Source organism: Chironomus tepperi, unplaced genomic scaffold (assembly GCF_022539635.2).
Source record: "Chironomus tepperi strain 1889 unplaced genomic scaffold, CSIRO-AGI_Ctep_v1 contig_376, whole genome shotgun sequence".
Lineage (NCBI taxonomy): Eukaryota > Metazoa > Arthropoda > Insecta > Diptera > Chironomidae > Chironomus > Chironomus tepperi.
This window is the reverse complement of record NW_027226498.1, coordinates 128471-154609: the sequence shown is the minus strand read 5'-3', so window position 1 is coordinate 154609 and position 26139 is coordinate 128471. Positions and strand designations below refer to the sequence as shown.

The 26139-nt window shown below is 27.2% G+C and overlaps 1 protein-coding gene across 7 annotated transcripts; it reads right to left on the bottom strand.

The window, feature by feature from the left end:
- Positions 1–1267: 1267 nt before the first annotated feature.
- Positions 1268–22549, bottom strand: Oamb (Octopamine receptor in mushroom bodies). 7 transcript variants are annotated; one of them, XM_070647794.1, is made up of 8 exons: positions 22489–22549; positions 14324–14577; positions 14173–14246; positions 12723–12778; positions 12398–12584; positions 11274–11517; positions 2655–3137; positions 1268–2023 (listed from the first exon to the last, which is right to left on the bottom strand). In XM_070647794.1, exons 2-8 carry the CDS (start codon positions 14499–14501, stop codon positions 1641–1643), a joined length of 1605 nt encoding a protein of 534 aa, XP_070503895.1. In that variant the 5' UTR covers positions 14502–14577; positions 22489–22549; the 3' UTR covers positions 1268–1640. The 7 variants fall into 7 exon arrangements, with proteins under 7 accessions (XP_070503895.1, XP_070503897.1, XP_070503901.1 ...); XM_070647796.1 differs by lacking the exon at positions 22489–22549 and adding an exon at positions 22405–22425; XM_070647800.1 differs by lacking the exon at positions 22489–22549 and adding an exon at positions 22264–22333.
- Between the last annotated feature and the right edge of the window lie 3590 nt (positions 22550–26139).

The window sequence follows — 26139 nt, the reverse complement described above, 5'->3', positions numbered from 1 at the left end:
TTAAATAATGTATATAAACACTTTAATTTTAAATTATTAATTAAAACACATTTTTTCATACAAAATTCTAAAAATTGAAAATTTTAAGTCAAAAAAAGTTTGGTTAAAATGATTTTTTTTTATAAGAAACGGGAATTTCGGGAATATTCCCGTCAGATTTCGGGAATCGGGAACGGGAATTCCCGTGGCTCATAACGTAAATTCAGGGTATGAATATATATAGTTTTAGGTAATGTGTTTTAGGATTTTTAAACGGCCGTCACTGCAATAACTTTATACAGCTGAGCTTATGCAAAATACAGTGTAGTTAAAAACGAGGTAAAAGGGATATTTTAGAACGATATGAAAACAAAAAGATGCATGACTAGGTTTGCCATTTACCCGTTTTAATTTCGAAATTGTCCCGGTTATTCAAGAACTGCTTTCAGTGGAATATGAAAAATGAATTGAAATACGCTCAAAAAAATAAATAAATAAAATGTTTCAAATCCAAAGAATTAAAAAATTTTGTTTTTATAATTTTTTCCCAATTTTAATTCAAATCAGCACTTCAGAGTAATATTATCAACAAATGTACGACTTTAGATGCTTTAACTCACTTATCAAAAAGAAAATTTGAATTTTCTTGCGCTAATCGATCCTCCACACGAATAATTATTTTCTAAAAAAATCAAAAAATCCAGGCCATCTGCGTGCTGTATTTTTGTCGGGATGCTGTTGTCCTTTTCTCCCGTTTAGGCCCTTAAAGAAATCAAAACTTAAAAAGGAAAATAAAATCTTATTGGTACTTCAATTTAAATCATATTAAATGCATGATTTATATTTTATAATTAATTTTTCTGTAAAGTTTGGTAAAATGTATTGTACATTAATTGAGATCTTTTTTGAATTATCAAAAGTTTTTACTTAAAAGTCCGACTAAGGAAAAAAAATTCCAATTACTTAAAAATACTGAATATGATTTTCGGAACAACCAAGCCAATTAACATTTCATTTTAATTTTTTTTTTTTTTTAAATATCTTAAGTGAATAATTGAATATCATGGATAAATTTTAGTAAAATAAACTACAATTTGTGAAAAATTTAAAAGTCAAAAGAAAAATCTCCAATGTGTTGTAAACTAGCAAGAAATCAAGAAATCAAATTATTGAATTTTATGAATTAATATGTTTTCTTTTGAAAAAAGTTCAAAAAAAAAACAGAAACCACTTAGTGAATAGGACCGCAAATGTTTAGAAATTATTTTGATATATTATTGAACACATTTTTTGAATAAAAAAAACCAATGAATAATATCATCAAAGTTACACAGGCAGGTATTAAATTAAAAAAATATTTTTTCCATTCGAAAAAATTCCTTTGATGACATTTTGGAGCATACATGTTAATCATAATTTTGTTACATAACTAAAGGGTGGCAAATATCATAAACCGATGCAGTACGTATATTATTATTTTTTATAATGCTACTGTTATTTCCAATATCTTCACAATTACTTTTATTGTCACTACCATTTACAATATTAACATTGACCACATTAACTTCTAAATTAGAATTGTTGATTCCACTAAAATTTGTGTTAACGCTAAATTTTGCTATTCCACTTGTACAACTGCTAATACTAGGCTCATACGACCGTCATCTTTGTAAATCATCATTGATGGGATCACTATCATCACCAATAGAATGAGCAAGGGCGCTTGGTGATATACTTGGCGTTCTGCCACCATCTCGTCTCAATGCAGACATATCCGAACCACGACGACTTGATGTTTTACGTGCAGCATCACCAGAGCAAAAACATTTACAAATAATTTTCTTGAATGCAAAACGAAAGTCTTTTGAAAATAAAGCATAAATCATTGGATTGATTGCGCTATTGCAGTATCCAATCCAAAAAACCACAGAGAATAGCATTTGATTTATACAGTCTTCACAAAAAGGTCGTATTAGGTAGAGCGTGAAAAAGGGAAGCCAGCATACAACAAATAGTCCAACGATGATTGCTAAGGTTTTGGCAGCTACTCAAGTTTTTCATGTTGTAATTACATTATATATGTATTTTAGGTATTTCGATGTAGTTGAAAGGAAAAGAAATAAAATAAGATAACAGAATTATGAAAATGTAATTTTGAATAAATTCATACAGCAATTATATTTTTTTGCTGAGGCTCTATCGTTTGAATCTATACAGAAACAGTACCAGAAATTTTTCAGGAAAAGGACTCAAAAAATATAATTTTAAAACAAAATTTTTAAAGGAAAATTTCTATTCGGAAAATTTTTTACTTAGTGTAAATAAGTTGTTGAGTGTTCGAGGACTCGAAAGGAGCCCTCCTTGATGGATATAATATAAATATGAAAATTTTCCTCAAGTTTTTTTTACACTAAAGTCTCTTATTCGTTTTTTATCTCACAATAATAGTTTTATTGTGATCTGAAAAGTACGTGATTATTTTTTTAATTTGTTAATGTATTCATTATTTATTTTATTTTATGCTCTTTAAATAACTCTATTTACACTTAATAAAAAGAACTTTTAAGCTTTCCATACTATAATTATCGAGCCCAAGTTGAGAAAAAAAACAACAATTTAAAAATCATCAGCAAATTAATAAGATTATTATGATATTAACAAAAACTCAAACTTACCCTTTGTTTCCATACGGAATTTTTTAACTTGTGCTTTAATGTTTCTTTTTCCCATTTTTTTACTAGTCCTTGGTGATGATGTTCTATCACCAACACTTAAAAATTCCTTATTCAAAATCATTGTACTATGACTAGTAATGCTACTCCTTTTACTTGATGTTGAGTTTGCGCGACATAAATGGGATGCTTGAGTTTCTTTTCCATTTATTGTATAATGAACTGCAAATAACTGGCTAGTTCCTTGTATTGAACTAGATGATATATTTTCTAGGTTATCCGAAGATGGATACGAAACTGAAATTTTAACTTTTTCATGTTTTCTCTGTGTTACAAATTTGGAAAGGCGTTCTGGTGAGGCACTTCCTAGGCTAGTTGTTGTACTTTGTGTACTTCCATTGCTATGCGGAGATTCGTGATAATTTGACCCACGTCCACGATGAATTCTCAATGTCAACCTTTGTTCATCAAAACGATTTCCAATTCCTTGAGAGCATTTATAACGAATCCAATTTAACAGATGTTATGAAAAATTTATTAATTAAAGTAATCACAATTATCCTTTAAATCAATACAACAACCCAGATTAAAAAATTTTTTTCGCGAAAGTATAATTAAATAGCCAAATAAAAATTACAAAATTAAAACAAAACCCGAATTTTTCGTTTAAATGTCTCTACAGGATCCGTTAACTTATTACGTAACAAAGAAGGTTAAAAGTTTTTAGCAAAAGCTTTTCATTTTTATGTTTCGAAAAAGATCATTATTGCATTACGTAATTAATAAACGACTCCGTACAAAATCTTACTTTGCGTGAGCATTAAAAATAAAATTGAGTTAAGAATATAACGCTTTTGATATGAAATTTCTTATATTTTTTTTCATGGTCATGCAATTTCCAAGTGGACAAAAATACGTCATAACTATTAAAAGCTAGTTGTTGGCTAGTTCTAACGTATTTTTGTCAACTTGGGACATAATTATATAAATTTAATTTAAGAAATATGAAGTTTTATTTTCAATTCTGGAGATACAAATTAAGCAAAAAAAAAAAAAAAAATAATAATGCATTTCCAAAAAGTTAAAAATCCTTTAAGGGCCAGCCGTTCACTTTTTATGTTAAGCAAAAAAATGAATTTCAAGACACCCTTCTCCCCTCTCGTTACAAAATGTCCATGGAAAAAAAATTGTTTAGGCAGTTACAAAATCGTTGACGGGGGAGGGGGGAACCGTAAAAATGAACGTAATAAGTGAACGACCGTTTAGTTACTGGGTGATTCTACAGGTGAAATGTTTCACAAAAAATGACTTTTCTCTTAATTTACTTACTTTTTAACTTTAATTAAGAAAATATTGCCATTTTTATGTCCGTTACTTATACTTTTTTTTTGGAATTTGTTGACATTATTCAAAAGCAAAATTCAGACCATTTAAACACTTTTACATCTTCTTTGGTGGTTTAATCATCAAGAACCATCTCCTTATCTAATACATCTTAAATTGTACTCCTTAGTTCTCAAAATCAAGCTATTTAGATAAAGAATTTAATTTTTATAATGATAAAAAAAGTATAAGTAACGTATAAGTAAGTAAAAGTTTAAAAAGTACTAATTCGTGAGAAAACAAATTTTTAAACTAAAATTTTAGCTTATTAACGGCAATTGCTATGATTAGAATGCTGTTCATCATGTTAAGTGAGTAAATAAAGATGTTTTCTTGAAGTGTTAACTAAACTAAATATCATTTTGAAAATGATTAAATTTTAAAGAACACAGATTATACAAGTAAAAATTTTCAAAATTCAACCAATCTGTGAATTTACCCTACTATTGAATGTGAATTGAAAATGCTACATGCAAATTTATAAAATTGTTTAAAAAAAAAATTCACCCAATCTTTCATCACCAGCGGGAATTGAATCACACACCTCTCAATCACCGGCCAAGTATCAAGTACTCAGTTACTTGAGTGTATTCTTTATGTTACATGCATACACAAAATAATGCAAAAGCCTTCCATATAATAATAAAAAAAAAAAGCGTGTAAAAATAAATCAATTCACTGGCGATATCAAACAATGCTATATTTATAAATAGATTAAAAATAAAATTGAATAATTGTTAAATAATAATAATTGAATAATGTTATTTAAATTTAAAAAAGAAAGCAGTGTAAAGTAAAATTAATATTCCTGGCAATTTGATATTTGAAAACTTTGAACATTTTTTGAACTTTTGTTAAACCTTTTAAAACTGAATGATATCTTCTTTCTACCCACGTAAAAACTTGAAAGATTCATAAATTTAATATTAACTGTGAAAGAATTAAATCGATTAAATGCTTCAAATATAAGATCTTTTAGATGCTCCTACAAGCAAATTCATGTTATACAATCATGTAAGTAGACTTGAGTTCGATTAACAAAACAAGATTTGTACATAATTAAGTTAAGAATTTAATGAATAAAAAATTTATTTAAAAAAAAAAGAAAATATAATTTTATATATGTTATTGGAATAAAATCTAAACGTTTTTAAATAATCTAATAAGAAAAGTCATGTATTATATCAAAAAATAAATGAAAACTGTATTTAGTAACCAATGTATAACATTAAGCAAAATAAACTGTTTCTTCATTGCTTTTGCAATTTTATTTATTGCAAAATACTACAAATTCGGTACATTTATGGAGTCGTTCACTTATTACGTTACGTAAAAATACGAATTTCTAAACCGCCCCCCTTCCTCTAATGCAATAAAATCTTTTGTTTATGCTGATACAAAATTGCTACCCTAGAGAGCGAACGTAATAAGTGAACAACTCATCAGTCATTCAAAAAAAATTATTAGTAATGGCGTTAGTAAATTTTAAAAATTTAGCGTTTAATTTTTCATAAGATCACATTTTTAAAATCAAAATCAATAAATCATAAATATTTTTAAATCTTTTAGCTATTTAAAAAAAAATTATCAAATAAGTTTATTTTATTTTTCTAAATATTCACATCTAAAAATAATTATTTAATTTTTTATACTTTATTTACATGTTTATTTACATTTTTTTTCTTCATATTAACTGTTTATTTCTTAAGACAAAGAATGAACATAGGTTAATGAGCAAGCTAAAATTTTAAATTTTTTTCAATATTCTAACGATTTGCCAATTCCTTAGATATTTTATGAATTTTGAGAATTCATGGCATATGACCTTTTATTTGTTGTGCTTGATTAGGTTGACTTAGGTTTTTTTCAAAAATGGAAAAACTTTTAGAATTTCATCTCTCTTCCATTATATGAAACTAATATTTGGGTCTAATTAAAAATTTTTAAGAAAATTTTATTTAATTTTTACCAGGATTATATAATTTCTTACTCAAGTATAATAGATTACCTCTAATTATTTCTATTTACATATAAATTCTTCAATAATAGAGAATGAAAATTTTCAAATATAAGAAAATTTAAGTTTAAGTGTGATTTTATAACATATATTTTTTTTGTGACATGAAATTTATTCTTAAAAATAATAAATGTGTTTATTTAAAAAATCTTTTTTGTTCAATTTAGCATTTAATTTAAATGCAACAGGTATTTATGGTAATCGCAAACTGTGAATCATCAAAAAAAGAAAGTTAATATTGATTTACTATTTAATCGTAAGCATAAGAAAAGCTTAAATAAAAAATTATGCATGTGTAATTCCACATGAGATTTTTCTTATCAAACGACACTTACACACTTAAATTATTATTTTCTTTTATTTAATTAATTTCATTGTCTTGCTTTAATTAAATACTAGGATTCTGAGTCACTTTCGTAAGTCCGTGGCTCAAAATTTTACTGTAACTGATTTTACTGTAGCCGATCACCTAAAAAATCGGCTAAAGCACTATTTCGAGCTTATTATACCAAAAAGTTTAGCAAATATGACACAGACTTCTTCATATTCTATATTTTAGAAAAATTAGTTTATCTAATAAATTATTTAGCTTTACAGTTTTGAAAATTCGGATTTTAGATTTTTAAAATTAAAATTCTAGATTCTAAAATTACCTAAGTTTTCAAATTAAAAATGAAATCTTTGAATTGAAGAAAAAATTATTCTAAAACTATAATTTTAGTTTTTTGTTTTTTCTAAGAGAGCTGAAATTGTTTTCAAATAACTTTATACCGCTAAAAAATACAAAAATTGTTGTAACTAAGAAACCTCTTTGAAAAATTTAGTCATTTTTAAAGGTCAACCAAATATTTTTAATTTTTACAAATTTTGTTACACAGAAAAAAAGAGTTGTTTCTATGCTTTCTCGTTATCGGTATCGGGAAATCCCGAAAATTTCAAAAGCCGGGATCGGGATTGAAAATTCAAGTTAAAATTGTCAATTTTTAAAAATTAATTAAACACATGTGTTAATTTTGGACGGTAGACTGCAACAGAAAGTCCGTAACCCCATACATTATTCATAATGTCTGTTTATAGTAAGTGATTTGCCCAGCATTTCTATTGATTTATATCACTTCATACGGGGTTACGGACTTTCTGTTGCAATCTAGCGTCCAAAAGCAACCGAAATGTTCATATATTTGTTAAAAAAATTTTTTTAATTTACTAACATTTTCGCAATTTTTCGACTTGTTTATGTTAGTTTATCGATTTTAGCCCATAAACTATTCGAAAAATTCTTTTCGGGATCCCACGATTTCGAAAAAACAAATTTCGTTACAAATTGTCCATGTAAAAAATTCTCTTTTGTTTAAACCTCTATTCTAAAATGCAAAATTAATACGTCTGTAACTAATTACCCTTATAAAAAAAATTTCAATTTCAACATTACAGTAATTTTATATTTAAAAATCAGTTTTATCTTCAAAAATAAAAAAGAAAATTTAAAAATTGTGATCAAATTAAAGCTCTTTAATTTGAATAAATTGAATTTGAATTATTCTACTAAAGTACATAATTTCATTTTAAAATAAAAGTTTTGCGTATACATATTAATTATTTGTAATAAATCTGTCACGGGTGATACATGTTACAGGAAAAGAAATTTTGTCAGAGAGTATACTGATTACTTATTTACTTAATACCTTATAATACATATTTTTTCAAAAACAATTAATTAAATCAAAATTAATATAATAAAACAAAAACCTTTTTTTAAAATTTTCTATATTTGAGTCGTCTTTGAGCTCTGCATTTTACTACATAACAAAAAGTAAAAAAAAATCCCAAGTATTTTCTAATAGATATTTTATATATATAATTTAATACCGTTTATTAATAATAGTGTTTTCAATCCCGGGATTGATTTATATGCAATCCCGGGTTTGAATCCCGGGATTACATACATTTTGATCCCGGGATTGAAAACCCTAATTAACAATCACATGAATTCTTAAAGATAATTTTTATAATTCATTTAATTTATATTAATTTAGTTCCTGTATAAATTATTAAAATAAACATAAAAATTTTAATTTCCATAAATGGCATACACATAACAAAACAGCGTTTTTGTGTAACAAGCACAGCAAAGCAAGAAGGAAAACATTTTACAATATGGTAATTGAATTAGTCGTTACTCGCACGGATTTAGAACGAAATAAATTTGTTGATGTTGATAATTCATTACGAGATGTTGGCGTAGAATTTGCTGCTAATGAATGATTACAAGCTGCTGATAAATTTGATATTACAATTGGATGACATATTTCTGTTATGGGATTTCGCATGGTGTTTCCATTGAGTGCCGACGTGGTAGTAAATGAGCGTCATCTGGCTATATCGAAATTTAAATCGTTGCGTTGTCCAATCCCGGCAGCAAATGGAATCGGTACAAATCGATGCAAAACATGAAATTTGTGTTCTTCGAGATATTTTTTGGAGCAGAAACATCGATAAATGACACGTTTAAATGCAAAACGGAAGTCCTTGGAGAACATTGCATATATGAAAGGATTTACAGCTGAATTACAGTATCCAAGCCAGAATAACACAGAAAAAAGAATTGGATTTACGCAGTCATCGCAAAAAGGCCGGATTAGATATAATGTAAAAAATGGACACCAGCAAAGTACAAACATTCCTAAATTGTATGGAGTACATGTAGTAAATTCTTTTGAATTACACATTTAAAAATAAAACAACGAGGAATAAAAAGAAGAGATTCTATTTGTTCGTACAATAAATAAACTTATAAATTATAAGTGTTAAATAAACTTACATTTTTAAATTTCATCAATCATAAAGCTTCTTTTCTTCTATTTGGGTTTTTACTATTTGTTCAAATCCAAACAAACACCCACAAATAAACACTCTTAGTGTATAATTGGTAATGATAATCAACTTAGAAATAATGAAATTAATTGAAAATTTCGACTTAAAACATTGCATTCTACTAACGAGAACGTTCGTTCATTGTTCAACACTTGATGACGTTGTTTCAATAGACTTTAATGTAATGTGGCGCTCCTCTAACTTCTAAGTCTTGTCTTTAGTACATTTAAATCAGTTAATATCTTGATCAATATTTATAAACTAACAATATCACAATTTTCTATTGTTCTCCGTGTAAGATACACATAATAGTGTTGCTAATTTTCAAAAATTTAACGGTCACTTTTTTGTATGTATATATATATATATATATATATATATTATATATACTTCTAAATATAAATACTTCTAAAATTTTAGTTTTAGAATAAATTTTTTTTAGTTTAAAAAATTAATTTTTAATTTTAATACTTAATTTTAAAATTTTAAAACTTAATTTCAGATTCTAAAATTTTAATTTATTTAACATTAAAAATTTAAGTTTTTAAATTTTAAAAATTTAGTTTTAAAATTTAAAATTTAGTTTTATTAAATTTTTTCATACAAATCTAAAATTTAATTTTAGAATTTTTCTAAGAGTAAAGGTAAAAAGTTTGTCTAAAATATAAATTTATTGTATGCTTCTAAAATTAAATTAAAAAATTTACTTTTGAGAAAAAAAAAATCATTTTTCAACTGACTGTGAACTTAAAATTTCTAAAACCGTTCAACACGTATGAATTCTTAATTAAGAAAAATCAATATCATAAGAATATTCCCTTTCCCGAACTTTTAATTAAGACAATTTGTTAATCAATTACTGATTACTGTGACAGAATTGTATTGAAGTGACTCGTTTGGAACAAGGACTTTTATATTTTTCTTCTTTTTATTCTCGTGATTTTATTTATTTTTTTTATATACTTTAATTTACCTACAATGATGGCAAGCGTTTTTGCTGCTTTTGTTTCCATACGAAATTTTCTAACTTGTACTTTTGCACCACTTATAGTTCGCTTTCCTTTTTTTCCAGAACTATTAGGTGAAAATTCATTCTTCGGGCTGCAATTATTTATATTTTCTCTAAAGAGGTTTTGAGAATCCGTACAGTCCGATGCGTTGCTTTGACGTAATGAAATCGGTTCTTTTGAGCATGAAGAAATCATTGATGTTTGGTTTGATGAAGTTGTTGAAATTGTAGGACTAGCTATATGATCCGTTGAGGGGTATGATATGGAAATTGTGACTTTGTCTTTATATCGCGAACTATGTCTTTTTTTACGCTCGTATGATGGCATTGATGTAACACTTACTGGATTTGTCCTTAAGCTATCCAAATTTGTTATCGAGTTCGATATTGTCATTTCATAGTTTTGATTTTGTCCCTGTTTTTTATTCCCACGATGTATGCGCAATGTCACATTTTCTTCGTCAACTTGATTATTTTTTCCACACTTTCCTTCGTTTTGTAATCATTTTACATTTTAATGTCCATATAAAATTTTGATGAGATTTTGATATAAAAAATTTTAAATTTATGAGTGAATATTATTCAAAATGATAAATTATTAAAAGAAAGTAATAATCATTCAAGAAACTGATATAAGATAGAGCATCGCGGGCGCTTTCTTCCTTTTGAAATATTATTTTTTCAAAAAATATATAATTCATTTAAGTGTAATAATAAAGTTAAACGTTATATTATATTTAGACTTTACAAATATTAACTGACGACAACATATGTTATAACACCGGAAGTATATTAGAAGAAAAAACTTGAGAATCATAATTTCTTACATAAGTAAATTTAACATGTACCAGATTCAAGAAAATTTGTTAAAAGTGCAAGAATTTTAATTGTAATAAAAATTAATTTTATAATAGCATAAAGTGGAAGCTCATTAAATCCTAAATGATTATAAAAAGCATGGATTCACACTTAAAGCAATTTAAAAACAGTAACATGCTCAGAAATATTCTGTATAGTTTGATAAATGAAGCAAAAATTTTCCTCAAGCATGTTTTATATACAAGAGTGTGTATATGATGAAAATGGTAAACAAAGATAATCATGTATTCATTATGATTATTGATCTATTTTCTCTTTAAATAAATATTATCTTGAGAAAACCAATGAAAATTACTTAAAAATTATAAATTACAATGAATGGAAGGCACAAAAAGAGGCAGTTTTTAAGTTTATTATTATAATTTTTTTTTTTTTTTTTTTTTTAATTTATGATATAAGCGTTAAGAAGGAAGCAAAAAATAGAACTTAAGAATCATATTTCGAAATATTTTTTTTTTACCTTTTGTTGTCCGGAATCCTCGATTAATTGCACGAGTAGTACGCACAGCAGCTCGATAAATTCGCCAGTAAAAAAACAACATAACTAACATTGGAATATAAAAGCTTCCAAACGCACTGTAAACAACATAACCAGCATCGTTAGTTAGCTCACACTTCCATTGACACTTGACAAAGGTTGATGGAATAATTGTTGCTGATATTAATGTGTAATTTTCTCGTTGGTAAATCAAATCATCAGTAATCTGTTATTGATAAAGTTGAAAAATTAAAATATTTAAGAATTATTAAATTTATTTTTGTGTTCAGTTTTATCTTTTTTTAAACAATAGTTTAACCTTTTTAAAGGAATTGTGTGCGTAATTAATTTAAAAGTATGACAAGACTTAACTGGAGATAGTAGAAAAAGTTTGTCAATATTCTGTGTTTATTTTTAATTCATGGATCTTTATTCAGAGTGTGCATTTAAACGAATCAGTCGCCTATTTTGTTGAATAAAGATACAAAAGTGTTATATAGGCATGAAGAGTTACAACTCAAGTTACTGAAAAAAGCGCAACGTGTCTTTTGTGCAGATTCATAGTTCCTAATGTAAAAAAAAATTTCACGCTGTTTAGAATTACATCTCAGCGCTTATTTTTTTTTTAAGAAACTTCACCCGATCGGTACATTTTGAAATGCTGGCATCACGCTACGAGGCGACACTAAACTCATAACCAAGTCGCAGTCACTTGGCAAAAATATTTTTTTTTAAGAATTTTAATATATTTATAATTTTAAGAGAGAACGGAAAAAGGTCGTTAATGGTAGTACATTTCCCGATTTCCATTTTGAGTGCTGCAACCACCCGTTTTTCGTTTACGGTTTCAGAAACCCTACTAAAATACTACTATTAATGTTTTTTTTGTTTGTTGATTAAAATGTATAGATAAGAAAGTCTAGAAATTCGTTTTTTCGCGTTACGTAATAAGTGAACCTAAATAATTTTATTACTTTAAACCAGAGTTGGCAGAACTTTTGTTGAGGTGCTTCCACTGAAGTGTGGGTTTGAAAAAAGTGGAATCTCGAGCCCAAAGTCCTACCAATTCTGCTACAAATATGATTTTGGTTTTTTAATTAACTTACAATTTGACTTTGATTTTTCCACCCTACAAGTGGTGGAAAGCAAATTACGAACGAAAGCACCCACAATCCAGCTATAAGTGATTTCGCTCGTTTGGTTGACATAATACTTGGATATGTGACCGGCCGTGTGACAGCCACGTAACGATCTAATGAGATCGCACACAAATTCAATATCGATGCGGTACATCTGATAATATCAGAATGAAAAAAGATATATTAATATTACTAAAATACTAATATTTAAATATATATTTGGCTTAAATCTAAAAAAAGTAAATTTATTTATTAAATCGCAACTTTAATTAATTGGTTTTAAAATACTTACAGTAGTACATCAACCGCAAGCCATATTTTGCACCATATATCTCCAAATATCCATACCTTTAACATAGAAAATGGTATTAATTGATCCATCAAACTTTTATTTTTCACATGGTTGTTTTAAACATAATGTTCCATTTTGTGACTCAAAAAATGGGGCAGAGCATTTCTTTATTAACAAAATTGTCAATAATCTGTATTTTGCGGTCAAAAATTGGAATGTTTTCAAAAATGCGTTTAAAATTTAAGCGATTCATTTTAAAATTTAAATTTTCGTTTGAATTGTTTAAAAATATAATCATTTCAAAGAACATTTAATCTGGACATCATCGCAGAAAGCTCACTATTTTTTAATAGCTCAGTTCGATTGAGTTTCTTGTTTTTATAAATAATAAAAACAGCAAGATTTTTCAGTGATTTTTAATGCACTCATAGGTAAAATGTTGATAGGTTTCTTAAAAGTTCATAAAAAACCATTAATTAAAGCAATTAAAGATAGTTATGAATGGTTATATGCTTCTAGAACAAGTGAAAAATAGTAACTCAAAAAGATGGCGCTAATGCTTTAAGACTGAGTTCTCTAGTTATTGAGACCAGCCAGCCGATTAAGTTGAAATTATAAGCATCATTTTTTCAAAAATACTTTAATTCAAAAAAAATTTTATAAGGGAAAAAAATATATTTTCTTATAAAAAAAATATATATACGCAAAATTTGGGATGTCTTATCAACTCCAATAAATCTTGTTTTGCTTTTGATTATCAGTCGCTGATTATAAGGCCATTTTGTTATGGTTGAAAATGTTAAATATTTCATTTTATTGCAACTCATTATTGCGAAACACTTTCGCTTTGTTTATAAAATTTAAGTTCAATTTTATAAGCAACTAGTCTTTTTCATCATTAAATAATGATAAAAATACCAGTTCAATTTATCTGTAGATTAGCTTAAAACTTGCCTAATTATTAATCTGTTCAAATCATATTTCGTTTTGGCCTGGTCGAAATGTAAACATAAAGAATTTATGTATGAAGGTAATATTAATCAATTTGTACAAAAACAACAATAAAATATTTAATTGCACAGAATTGAGTTCAGTTTGAATTGACTGATTCACTAAGAATGTTATGAGAAGTTTTGTAAACTCAAATTGAATATTCTCTAAAAGTTTTCGTCAGTAACGGTAATATCTAAATTTGGTATTAGACAATTAATTTATCTCCACGAATTCTATCCGAAAATTTTTCTTTCGACCAGGTCCATTTTAAAAACTGAAAATGTATTTGATTTGTATTTTTATACCATTTTTTGCCCAAGTAATTATCTACAAATAATAGTCTAAATATAGAAATATTTTTTATCCCATTAGGTCTTAAACTTAATTCTAACTGAAAGAGATTTTTAATTTAAAAACTGATAGATAGGTATGTCTAGTTTAAAAAATCAATGTTTACCTTAAATACTTCCCACGTTGAAGAGAATGGAAGCACAGCTAGTCCTACTAATAGGTCACTAACGGCTAAACTTACTGAGAATCAAAATATATAGGAGCTTTTTAAGTAATTTATAGACAAAAACTGGTTACATAATTTATCGTTAGATTACCTATAAAAAAATTGGTTACGCTCCTAAGTTTATGCGAACAAAAAACTGCAGCAATAACGAGACAGTTACCAACAATAACAAGTATATCAATAAACCCAAGAATCGCTAAAGATATCAGATTCTTTGGTTCCGTCCATTGAACGGATTCTATCAATTGATCGCATTCTGTCTCATTCATTTCGGTATCTTCTTAAGTCTTAATTCAAATTTCGAATTAAGATTAAACTGCTCAATTTTTTTAAATTTTTTCATATCTACAATAGAAAATAAAATAATTGTAGGTAATACGAAAGGTTAAAAATGTTAAAATTCATAAGTAAATCGTACACAGATATTTTAACTTTAGTGTTTTAGTAACCAAACTATAGTTTGGAACTGAATTAACAAAGTCGCACATGTTCATAAGGCCCGAAAACATTCATTAGAAGCATTTATATATAAAAGAAATAAGGTTTCTGCGGGCGCTTGTGAAGTTAATTATAAAAAAAATTTTTGAAACAATATGATTAACTCCAGCAAATTCAGATGCAGTGAAAGTTTAATCCACTTATTGTTATTTACTTTTATAAATCTTGTTTAAAATCGTCAAATTTTCTAGGTCTGAAGTGTGCCGTGGCACGTAAAAGGTTGTCCACCACTTATTTAAAAAAAAAAAAATAAGTAAATAATAAAGATTTTATGAAAATTTGAGTGTAGGTATTATTGTTCTTTATAAGTGTCTGTATGATAATTAGTACAATTGAAAAAATTCAAATTTTTGTGCATCATTACAAGTTTTTAAAATCGAAATGTTAAGGGATTCTGAAAGCAACCGCACGTTTTGACTCTAAATTACGAGTTTTGAAAAAGGAGCTTTGAATGGAAAAACGCATTTTCAGCGCATTTTTATCTCAGTCAATATATTATTATTATTATTATCTTTATTATGGACCCCCAGTCAATATATAAAATATATGATTATATGAAAAAGTGACCGTTAAATTTATGAAATTTACTAACACCATCATTATTATTTTACACGGAGAACAATGGAAAAATGTGATGGTGTTGCATTGTTTGGGGCGAAGTTTGTCTGCATATATAAATATTGATCCCATCGATCAAAAATTGGTTAGTAAATATAAAATAAATGTAAACGTTAAAGGATGTTTTATCATTTAGCGGTTCTTTAGAAAATTTATTTTTAAATTTATATTTAGAAATTTGAATTTGTTTAAAGCAACGCCTTAAAAAAATTTCTTTTCAGTTTATGAAATGAAAAATTAAAGATACCCTGAATTTACGTTATAAGCCCGTAGCTTATAGGAAGAAAAAAGTTTTCAAAATCGTACAAAAAAGCTTAATTCCACAGATCGGTTGAATTTTGAAAAATTTCACTTGAATAATCCGTGTTCTTTAAAATTTAATATTTCCAAAATGACATTTAATTAAGTTAACACTTCAAGAAGACCTCATTAACTCTTTATTTACTCACTTAACATCATAAACAGCATTCTAATGATTTTCTAAAAATTTGACTTTAAATATTTTGATATTTTTATTCACACAGATTAGGAATTTCGTTACTTATACTTTTTTTATCATATTATTAGATAAAGAACCATCGATTAGACTACCAAAGAAGCTGTAAAAGAGTTTAAATAGTCTAAATTTTGCTTTTGAATGATGTCAAAAACAACAAATTCCAAAGAAAAGTATAAGTAAAAGGCATAGAAATGGAAATATTTCCTTGATTAAAGTATATTGAAGTTAACAGATAACATATAACGGTAGTGAATGGACATGATATAGGGCAGTGAAAGTATTTGAAAAGTGAGTAAATTAAGAGAAAAATGCTTTACGGAGCTAATGCTTTAAACCAGACTTTTCTACGATGTATGGATGCCGAGAACATTAAACTCTATGAAAACATTTAAATTTGCTTGTGGAAAAGAAAAAATTTGAAACTTGAATGGAATTTAAAAAAAATTGGTAATTAAATTAACTTTCCTAATTATTCTCCTAACTTAAGCAAGTTTTGAATAAAATATTACATTTAACGATGTGTAGAAGATTTTTATACACAATTAAATGCAAAAATGTATTGGGCGATTTCACTAAAGAGTAAATCCATGAGTGAAAAAATGCAATAAAAAGATTTTGATTTGCAATATTTCTTTAAATACATCGCAATTCTTAATTTTTTTTAACTGAAGATGTATAAAAACTTGGTCTGCATCTTTCCTGGTTTAAAAAGTAAAGAATAAATATTAAGAGAGGAATTGTTAAAAAAAACATCCGTCACTCGGTTAAGTTTACGAATTATTTTTTTACAAATCTTAAAAAATTTCATTAATTACTCAGTTTTGCATTGCTAATATCGTCTTAAGTCTTTCTAATACTTAATTAACATTCATTCATTTTTGTGGATTTAAAACGTTGAAAACACTTAGTTAAGCTAAAAATTGCAAAAAAAAAAATCCGTCACTCGGTTAAAATTTTTATGTACGTAAAAACGTAAGAAAAACGTAAGGTTTCAAATTTATTAATTTAATTAAGTTTGTATGGACATAAGAACATCAAATGCAATCGTTTTTCATTCCATCAGCAATAATTGATGACATGCTTAAAGTTCGAATTGTAAATATTAGTAATTGTTGATATTTTTAAGAAATTAAATTAATAGTTGAGAAATATTGTACATCGAAATTTTTCAGTTCCGTTTACTCATGGATTTGCTCTAAAATGGATTATCTGCATTTTTTTGAAAATTTCTTTTTATTATTTATAGCCTAGTAAATTTTACTTTAACTTTTGCTACAAATTCTTCAAACCAAGAAAAATTCTAAACAAACGAACATTTATATGTATCTACACAGATGAGATAATGGTCAAATCGACTGTATACTGATGAGCTAAGAAAGTTGTGAGTGCTTTTGTAAACTCAAAATTGAGTAAATGTGATATCAAAACCCTTGTCTATACGATAATTAAGTAAAAGCTGATAATATATTGGAAAATATTCGAGTAGGTAAATTAACAAAAAAACTATTCGTTACTGACGTAAGATACTTTTTTCGACCCAGCCAAAAATATTTTTTTAGCAAATAATATAAAAGTTTTAAAAATTTATAAAGAATAAAGGTATTTGTTAAAACATTCATATGAATGAAAAAATATCATGGTGCATTCTGTTTAGATTTTTTTTTTAAAAAGTTCAAGCGAAACTCGAACAAAAATAGTTCTAGCGAAGTGCGCATGTATCATAATATGTTATGGTGTGCTGTATTATTTTAACAAATTTATCATTTTTTGTTTTTTTTATTGTATACAAACGAGAACTGATTCCTTTTTTGGGCTAAACTATACTTTCCTGGGCCGGCATATTTTAGTGTTTCTACAGTTCTGTTGCACTTAAAAACATGAAATAAGGAGACAGATGGGAATTCGGGGTTGTATGGGTGGGGGACAATCTTAAAATTAAGGAGTATATAATTTCATACAAAATTTCAAAAAATCGTGAATTTTGAAAATGATTACTCCTTAATTTTAAGATTGTCCCCCACCCATACAACCCCGAATTCCCATCTGTCTCTTTATTTCATGTTTTTAAGTGCAACAGAACTGGAGAAACGCTAAAATATGCCGGCCCAGGAAAGTATATAATTACCGTTGTTTATGTGGTTGAGCAAGTCTCATCGGCAATTATGATTGGTGATCATGGGTTCGATACTGGACATGGGAAAATTTTCACATGTCATTTTTCGAATCATATGTAGTGGAAACGCGGCTCATGCCTCCGTTTGAAGGCTACATGCAGTAATATAATCAAATGAGTGGTTCTTATCCCACTATAAACTGTAGGTCTATTGAGTGCAGTGGTCTGGCGCTCCCTCACTCGTTAAACAATCATTAGCCGCGAATCGCTCAAGCGCAGCTCTGGATCTTAAAAGATCTGAATAGCTAAAGGTTTTTTTTTTTATAAATTAAATTTTTGAAAATTCCGAGCACTATTAGGTATGTGTATTTTACGTGATTGTATTAGTTTTGTTGGGGCGAAGCTTGTCTGTTGAACACATATATAAACATTGATGATTAGTTATTTCAATAACGGTCCAAAATTTCGATTCCAGGATGAATAGTAATTGCAATATTTATATATGTGGTTATGCAGACAAACGTCGCTTCAAACAAAACAACATTATCACAATTTTTCATTGTTTTGTAAATGTAATAATGAAAGTGTTGTTAATTTTCAAAAATTTAACAGATATATATTTACTAATTGGTTCAAAAACAGGTATCAAACTGTGCTATTTATATGCTGTTATTATGCTGTTTATATATCATATATAATAAATCTACTTCACAAATGAATTTCTTTAATTTTACTTTAAAAATGTTCAAGTTATTATTGGTTTATATGCAATACAAATAATCTATTAGACAGGGTTCAGGCCCTCAAAACATAAACAAATAAATTTAAATAATCTTATTTAAAATATTATTTTGAACTTGCAAAAAAGATAAGTAACTACATACAAATTTAATAATTGGTGAGTGCTTAATCGAAGAAAAGTGGAAATGAGCGTGAAAAAGCGCAAGAAATCGAATTCTCCTGATTTATCGAAAAATCTTGAAGAAAAAAAGGTTAAGTCAGATATAAGTGAAGTCCTTCCAGTAACAACACAATCAAGTCAAACCAGAACAGTAAAGCCAATTTTCGCCAACGCCAACATTCAAGATACGAAATCAATAAATTCGTCCGTAACTTTGTCATCAAAGACATTGTGTAAAATCAAAGAAACAAATCGTACACAAATTTCATGCTTCAATATCGAGGATAAGAAGATCTTGATGGAGAAACTCAAGTCTCAGAAAGTAGAATTCCACACGTTCACAGACAATTGCCAAGTCTCATCCAAATGGCGAGTGTCCACGTAAAGTTCAAGATGATACGGTCATATGTTGTAATTGTGGCGGAAATCATTCAGCAAATCACCGAGGATGTCCAGCATACAAAAAATATGTTGAAGATAAAGCCTCAAGAACCACAAAACCTAAGGTTTCAGGTAACAAAGCAATGGAAATGTCGTCATTACAGCAGTTTGCCACAACTTCAAACAGACCAAGTTGCATTAAAAAATGCAGCCCTTACCGGAAGGTACATTCAACGCACCAGTCACGTGAGCTTTGCAAAGAAACTTCAAGAAGCATCCCAATCGGAAAGTCTTCTTGAAAGACTTAATATTGCTCAAGAGAACCTAAAGAATATTCCAGACATCGAGAAGACGATAAATGACTTTTGCAACCTCGTAGATGAGTTTGAGAGAGCCCCAAACACCACAGCTCGTTCAAATACATTAATTAAATTTTTGAACACAATAAAAGTGACGATGAACCTGATGAAGAAGACAATAATGAAGAGACTCACAACAGAAAGGAACCAGCGCCGAAAATTTTAAAAATCAACCAACAGAGTAAACATCTGAACAAGTTTTTAAATTTAAATTTGTAGACAAGAAAAAGGAATTTTACCGGTCTTGAAATAGTTTTTGCTGACGGACCATAATAAAAATAACTATAATAATAATAATCTATTAGATACATGATCTAATAAAAACGACTAGGATCTGTTTTTGACAAGTTTTGTTAGTGGGATTGGACGAAAAAATCGTTCCATTTCTTTTTCAAAATTTTAACGAAAAAAAAAAAATTTTTCAAAAACAAATTAATAGTTTTGTTAATTAAACTAACTAAGCATGTTTTGTATCCGTGCACGACCACACACGAGTTTTAACTCCCTATATAAGTGCAATACGTCATTGGCAAATGTGAGAATAAATTAATTGCTTTTATAAGTTTTGTCAAAATTTTTAATTTTTAATCAAAATCTAGACATAAAGAAAATTTTAATTATAATTATATATTTCATCTCTAACTCCTTTTTTTTGCTCCTTATTTTTATTACTTAAGGACTGTAAAAATAATTAAAGAGTTAATTCAGATTTTATTGATTCCGAGAATCTTTTTTTTTCCTCAACCATGAAAAATAAATTTTTAGATTTCATGTTTTTGCAGAAATTATAAACTAACTAAACAAATGTAACTCATCCGGAGAAACTTTTAAAACATAAACGGCCTGTTTCACTAAAGTGGATTAAATAAATGTTAATTTAACTAACTAAATTGATGAATTTAATATGTATTAACATGAATAAGGTGACACATTGATACTCAATTTATGAGACGTTTTGTATATTCAAATTGATTTTTTTTTTCTATAACGATTCTCTACATGGATATATCGACTAAACTAACAATTGGAATTAAGGAAATTTGCAGAGGTCGAAGCCGGTTTTTTCGGTTAAAATAATTTTTGCATTTCTTGATATGAAATACTAGGATTCTGTGTCATATTTGCTAAACAGCAATGTTGCCTTGCTTGAATTTAATTCCATTTCAACGGTCATTGCTAATTTGAATTATTTATTTTAAGTAAGTAGAAGTAACTGAAAGAAATCTCTAATATTTACCCTGAATTTACGTTATAAGCCACTACTCGTTACTAAGCCACTGGCTTAGTAAAGAAATTTGACTCTTGAAAAATTTTGTATCCGTTAATAAGCCACTACCAAAAAGTCATTAATTAAACTAGATAAAATAAATTTTCCGATTTTAAATGACATATTCCATTATGAACAATCTATAGGGACTAGAAGAAATTAATTTCATTTCAATCATTTGTTTACATTTTTTACTAAGCCATTACTCGTTATTAAGCCTTTTTTCCGATTTTGAAAACTTTTTCTTCCGATAAGCCACTGGCTTATAATGTAAATTCAGGGTATTTATGTGGTCATGCAGACAAATTTCGCCCCAAACAAAACTAACACCATCATTGTTCTCCGTGTAAAATACTAAATGATGGTGTTCGTAAATTTCAAAAATTTATCGGTCACTTTTTGCGCTTAAAATTTAAAGGTTCAATGCTTTTTAAATTGATTACAAATATTAGAGATTATTTCTCATAACTAAGATTTGATTCTTCATAATCACATAAACGGTGAATATGATAGTTAAACTCAGAATTTTTTAGTTTTATTCTATTTTAAAATCATTTAAAACTAGTCAGGTTCAAGAGTTCTGAAAATTTAAATTCATCATTAAATTTTTGAAAATGCATATTAAGCTTAAAATCATTGAAAAAGCATTAGCACATTTTTTTCGGGAAAGCATATTGAAATAGTTCTAAATTATACCAAATGAGTACATAGTCTTCTTAAATTGAATTCATGAAACACAGAAATAAAATAGAACGGTTTTATTTTTAAAATACCAGTCTAAATATGTCGTGGATAAGATTTTCATTACCGATAAAATTCAAATACCGAAATATCGGTATTGAATATTTTTAAAAACCGGTAAAATATTTTCGTGTTTGAAAAAAGGTAAAGAATTTTTGGAAACCTTAATTTTATTTTTTATTTTTATTAAAGATTTTAATCTCATTTAATTTAATTTAATTTACGCTTTGTGTTTAGTATTGTAAAAGAAATTTTATTATTGATTCCGAATAATTTTCAAAGTTTAACGTCTAAACTGGTAAAAATATAATTTACTGTAAAAATAAAGCAATAAAATATGTTTATCCAACGACACAATACAATTAAATTAAATGTCATTTAAATACTTATTGTAAAGTAATTTCTTTATTCTATTCGTGACACATGTGATATTTTTTATCGGTTTTAGTAACTTTTTGCTTAATGACCGATTTAAATTCAATTACATAAATATAAAAAGTCATGATTTCATCCAAAGTAAAATTTTCTTAATTTAAACATTTACTTAAATCTGATACTTTTAAGGTAAATTTATTCCAACACTAATTCACATAATTAGTTCATGACAATTAGCTTTTTCAATCTTCTACTTTTTTTTACTCTATAAATCTTTACTTTTTCACATCCGTTTCAATAATTTCATTTTTTTCTTCTTAACTTTTTATTGATTCACATTTATATTTATATTCACATATTTATCTGTAACCATGAATATTTTAATATAATGAATAAATCAATGCAAAACTTGTATCACACTTAATTTCTTTATTGATCCTTCTTCCTTAATGTAACATATGTTGTTAAGATTATATTTAAAGTTTGGTTATAATAGAAAATTACTTCATTCTTCTTTATATGACATTTTTTATATCCGAAATATCTGTGGTATGTGAACCGTTTGAAAGCACGAGAGTAACTAAAATCGGAAAATTTTTCACAAAGCTCATTTCTTTTCTTACAGGAGGTGAGAGAAAGAGAAATTTGAGAGAAATATTTTAGCGTGACAAAAAATCTATGCTCAGACACCACAAGTAAAAACATTTGCATTTTTTTTACAACAAAATGTTTATAATTTGATGTCGAGTTCTTAGCCTTGAATAAAAGCACTCACTATAGTTCTCAGAGAGTAGCAGAAGCTCGTTTAATCAAACAACCTATACTTTACACAATCTTTTGGAATTTTTCCGGGGAAGAATCTTTTTAAAAGATAGATAACATCATTTAATATCAAGGGCGAATATAAATATATATATTTAGTTATATATATAACAATCATAATTAACTGCATAAATTAATAACATTTAGGAAGCTTTTTGTATTTCTGTTTAGGTATTAAATTAATTATTTTTCATATTAAATTGCTAACTATATCTCTTTAGTAATTTGGAACAAATTTGTGGGAAAATGTAAACTGCTCGACAATTTTTTCTGACAGAAAGTAGGAAAACAAAAATAAAATTACGCCATTTTTGGCGTAATTCAATTTTCTATCTGTTTTTATCACATATTTAAAAGAATCCATTAAGTATTGACTTCTTTATCATATAAATGTACATCAATTTAGAAGCTTTAAACTTGGTTTTTAGTAAGAGCTAATAAAAACAACAAGAAAAATAAATACGCTTAAGTTCATTTGTAGCATTTGTAGTAAACTGAAAAGTTCTTATTTTAATGAAATAGTAAAAAAAAAATCCTTCAGAAATCTAGGTCAACATTGCACTTTAGGAGTAGCATCTAAACTGTGTCAACAAAAAGCAGATGAAACTTTATTTTTGTTTTGTATCTTGTGGTTTCAATTTTTTAAACATTATATTTTTTTATCACCAGTTGAAACTTTAAAAAAATATTAGTATGTCATCCACGTTTAAAAGCAAAGCGTGTCGCATCTTTGTTTTACATAGATTGTAAATTTTTTTTACTAGAACGTGATTTTTGAACGAATTCAACATGCTTGCATTTTTTATTTTTATATTGTTGTCTCTGCTAATAAATTTGCATAATTAACGAATACTTACTCTTTATTTAGTAATACAACTATATGTATAACTTCATTATAATTCATAAGATGATATACAAAAATAACGAATGAAAATACAGCATATATGTGGTCATTTGTCACCGACGAAAGTGGATATTCCGCGTACAGAGTAACAAAATTGAAAGTCGTGATACAAAACTCTAATTTAATAAGGGGCCGTTCACTTATTACGTTACGCAAATAAAATTGCAAAAGATTACGCAAAAAACAACATTTCTTGTCGTTCCTTTAAATACATTTATTATTTAGGTTTAGTGTATTCTATACAGATAAAATAGCATTTTTTAGATATTTGAAAAACCAGCGTGAAAAACAGTCCCGGTCTTGAAAATTTTGAAAAAATTTATCTGTAGAATCGATCTTATATATTGAAAGATTTAAGGAATTACAGAATTTTAAATTACATTTGTTCTTAATATTTTAACATTTTCCTGTAATATATTCCAACAGGACAATTCTCCAGGTGATTTTTTTTTCAAATTTTTCGGACTAAAGTCGTTTTTTTTTTTAATCTGGCAATTTTATAGCTTTTGAGTTAAAAACGGCTCTTACCCTACATACAAGTTTGTCCTCATATGTTGATAATTTTGTATCAACTTTTTCTAAATTTTTCATACAAAAGCTCATACTTAGGGCGGCCATCTGCTGTATTTTTGCTGTGTCCCGACAAAGTCTTAAAATGTCCCGATTTTTTTCGGAATTTCAATTATTTTCTGGACTTTTTTACAAGTTAGAATATTAAGACTTAAAAGATCCCCAAAAGTGCCAAATTTAGAAATGTCCCGATTTTTTTCTCAAAAGTGTCCCGATATTTTGCATAAATCCTCTGGCCACCCTACTCATACTTCATCAAGTGGTTTCTGCTTGCTCTTGTGAATATGCTTTTCCGAAATCCCGGTCCCGGAAGATTTTCGGGACTCGGCACGGGACCGGGAATACCCGGGATTTTCCGAAAAAAAAATGTAGATAGATAGATGGGTGATTATTTACCATAAAGGTATTTAATTTACAATAAATTCATATAACAAAATTAATTCAGTGTAAAAGTCCAACAAAACAATTCATATAAGTATAAAGAAAGTGTACTAAGAAGACAGATTTGTGATTTGACACTTGACAATCACAACCCAACACCATTACTAATTCGGCAGATCATCAATGGTGCTGCTACTAACGAAGCAGAGGCATAAACGTTTGATGAAAAGCAGGTAATCATCGCCATGATCATTCAACTTGTCATGCCCAAGCCACTCTGTACTAAGATCGAGCAGCTCATATCATACAACGCGAAGAATCATTTTATGGGACACGAGTGACGAGTGTTTGAACCGCTTACAAGGTGTCTTGTTGAATGCTTTTCAGTTTAATGGGAATCGCGTTTTCACGAAATCAGTTGCCAGACTTTTTAAGGACGCGTGTCTGGCTTGTTGCTTACGATAGTTTATAAATTCATTGAAGAGCTGCAGTTCCTTATAGAACAAACTATTTTGTGAGAATGACTTCGTATAGTTGGGGAAAATGTACTCGTCGCCACGTCTTGTTCTAAATATGTTCTAAATTTTTTTAGTGTTTAAGCATAATATTTATTTTTAAAAATTTAATGACGGTTTTAAATTTTTAGAACTCTAAAACCTGATTCGTTTTAAACGATTTTAAATTAGAACACCACTAAAGAATTCTGAATTTAACTATCATATTTACCGTTTATATGATTATGAAGAAACAAATCTTAGTTATGAGAAATAATCTCAAATAGGGAAAAGAATCTAATTTTTGTGGTATTGACATTTTTTTGAAAAATCTATTTTACAATACTTTTTACTACCAGAAAGGTTAATAAATGATGAAAGAATGCTCCAATAATGATATATGTGTAGTTTTATGAAGCTGTTACTTTACTATAATTAAGTTTTTATGATTCAAAAATTTACCCTAAAAATTCAAGTTTTTACTACAATTTTCAATTAAATATTTTCTTAAGAATTTGTCACTGATTCTTTAAGGAAGTGGACTAAAATGATAAAACAAGCCATATATTTTCACATTAACTAGTATTAAATAGTTAAAGTTAATTAGTTTAACTAAAAAAACACTTTTAAAATATGTAAACATTGAATGTAATTTTTGTGGTAAAAAAATCAATTAGAAATCAAAAATTATTTGTGGTATTTTTTCTAAGAGATTTTTTGGTTGATTTTTCCGTAAAGTCGATGCTCCCCTATCTCATTTAAAATTTGAAAATTCGTTAAATTTTTTTTTCAACTTTTTTTAGTTAATTTATCATTTTCCACGTAGTTTCCAGACTTAAATTGAACTCAAATAAGTTGAATATAATTCTGATAATAAATTTAGGTAATTTCCTTGAAGAATTAAGCTAGAAATTCTCAATTTATTATTACCACAAAAAATAGATTTTTTTACCACAAAAATTACATTTCATACCACAAAAATTA

Bases quoted from the DNA above. Each gene is read 5' to 3' on its own strand.
- Oamb (XM_070647794.1), bottom strand. From the start codon at position 14,501: ATGAATGAGACAGAATGCGATCAATTGATAGAATCCGTTCAATGGACG. The intron at 12,779-14,172 runs GTAAACATTGAT...TCTATGTTAAAG, and splicing joins CAACGTGGGAAGTATTTAAG to GTATGGATATTTGGAGATAT. The intron at 11,518-12,397 runs GTAAGTTAATTA...TATCAATAACAG, and splicing joins GGAAAAATCAAAGTCAAATT to ATTACTGATGATTTGATTTA.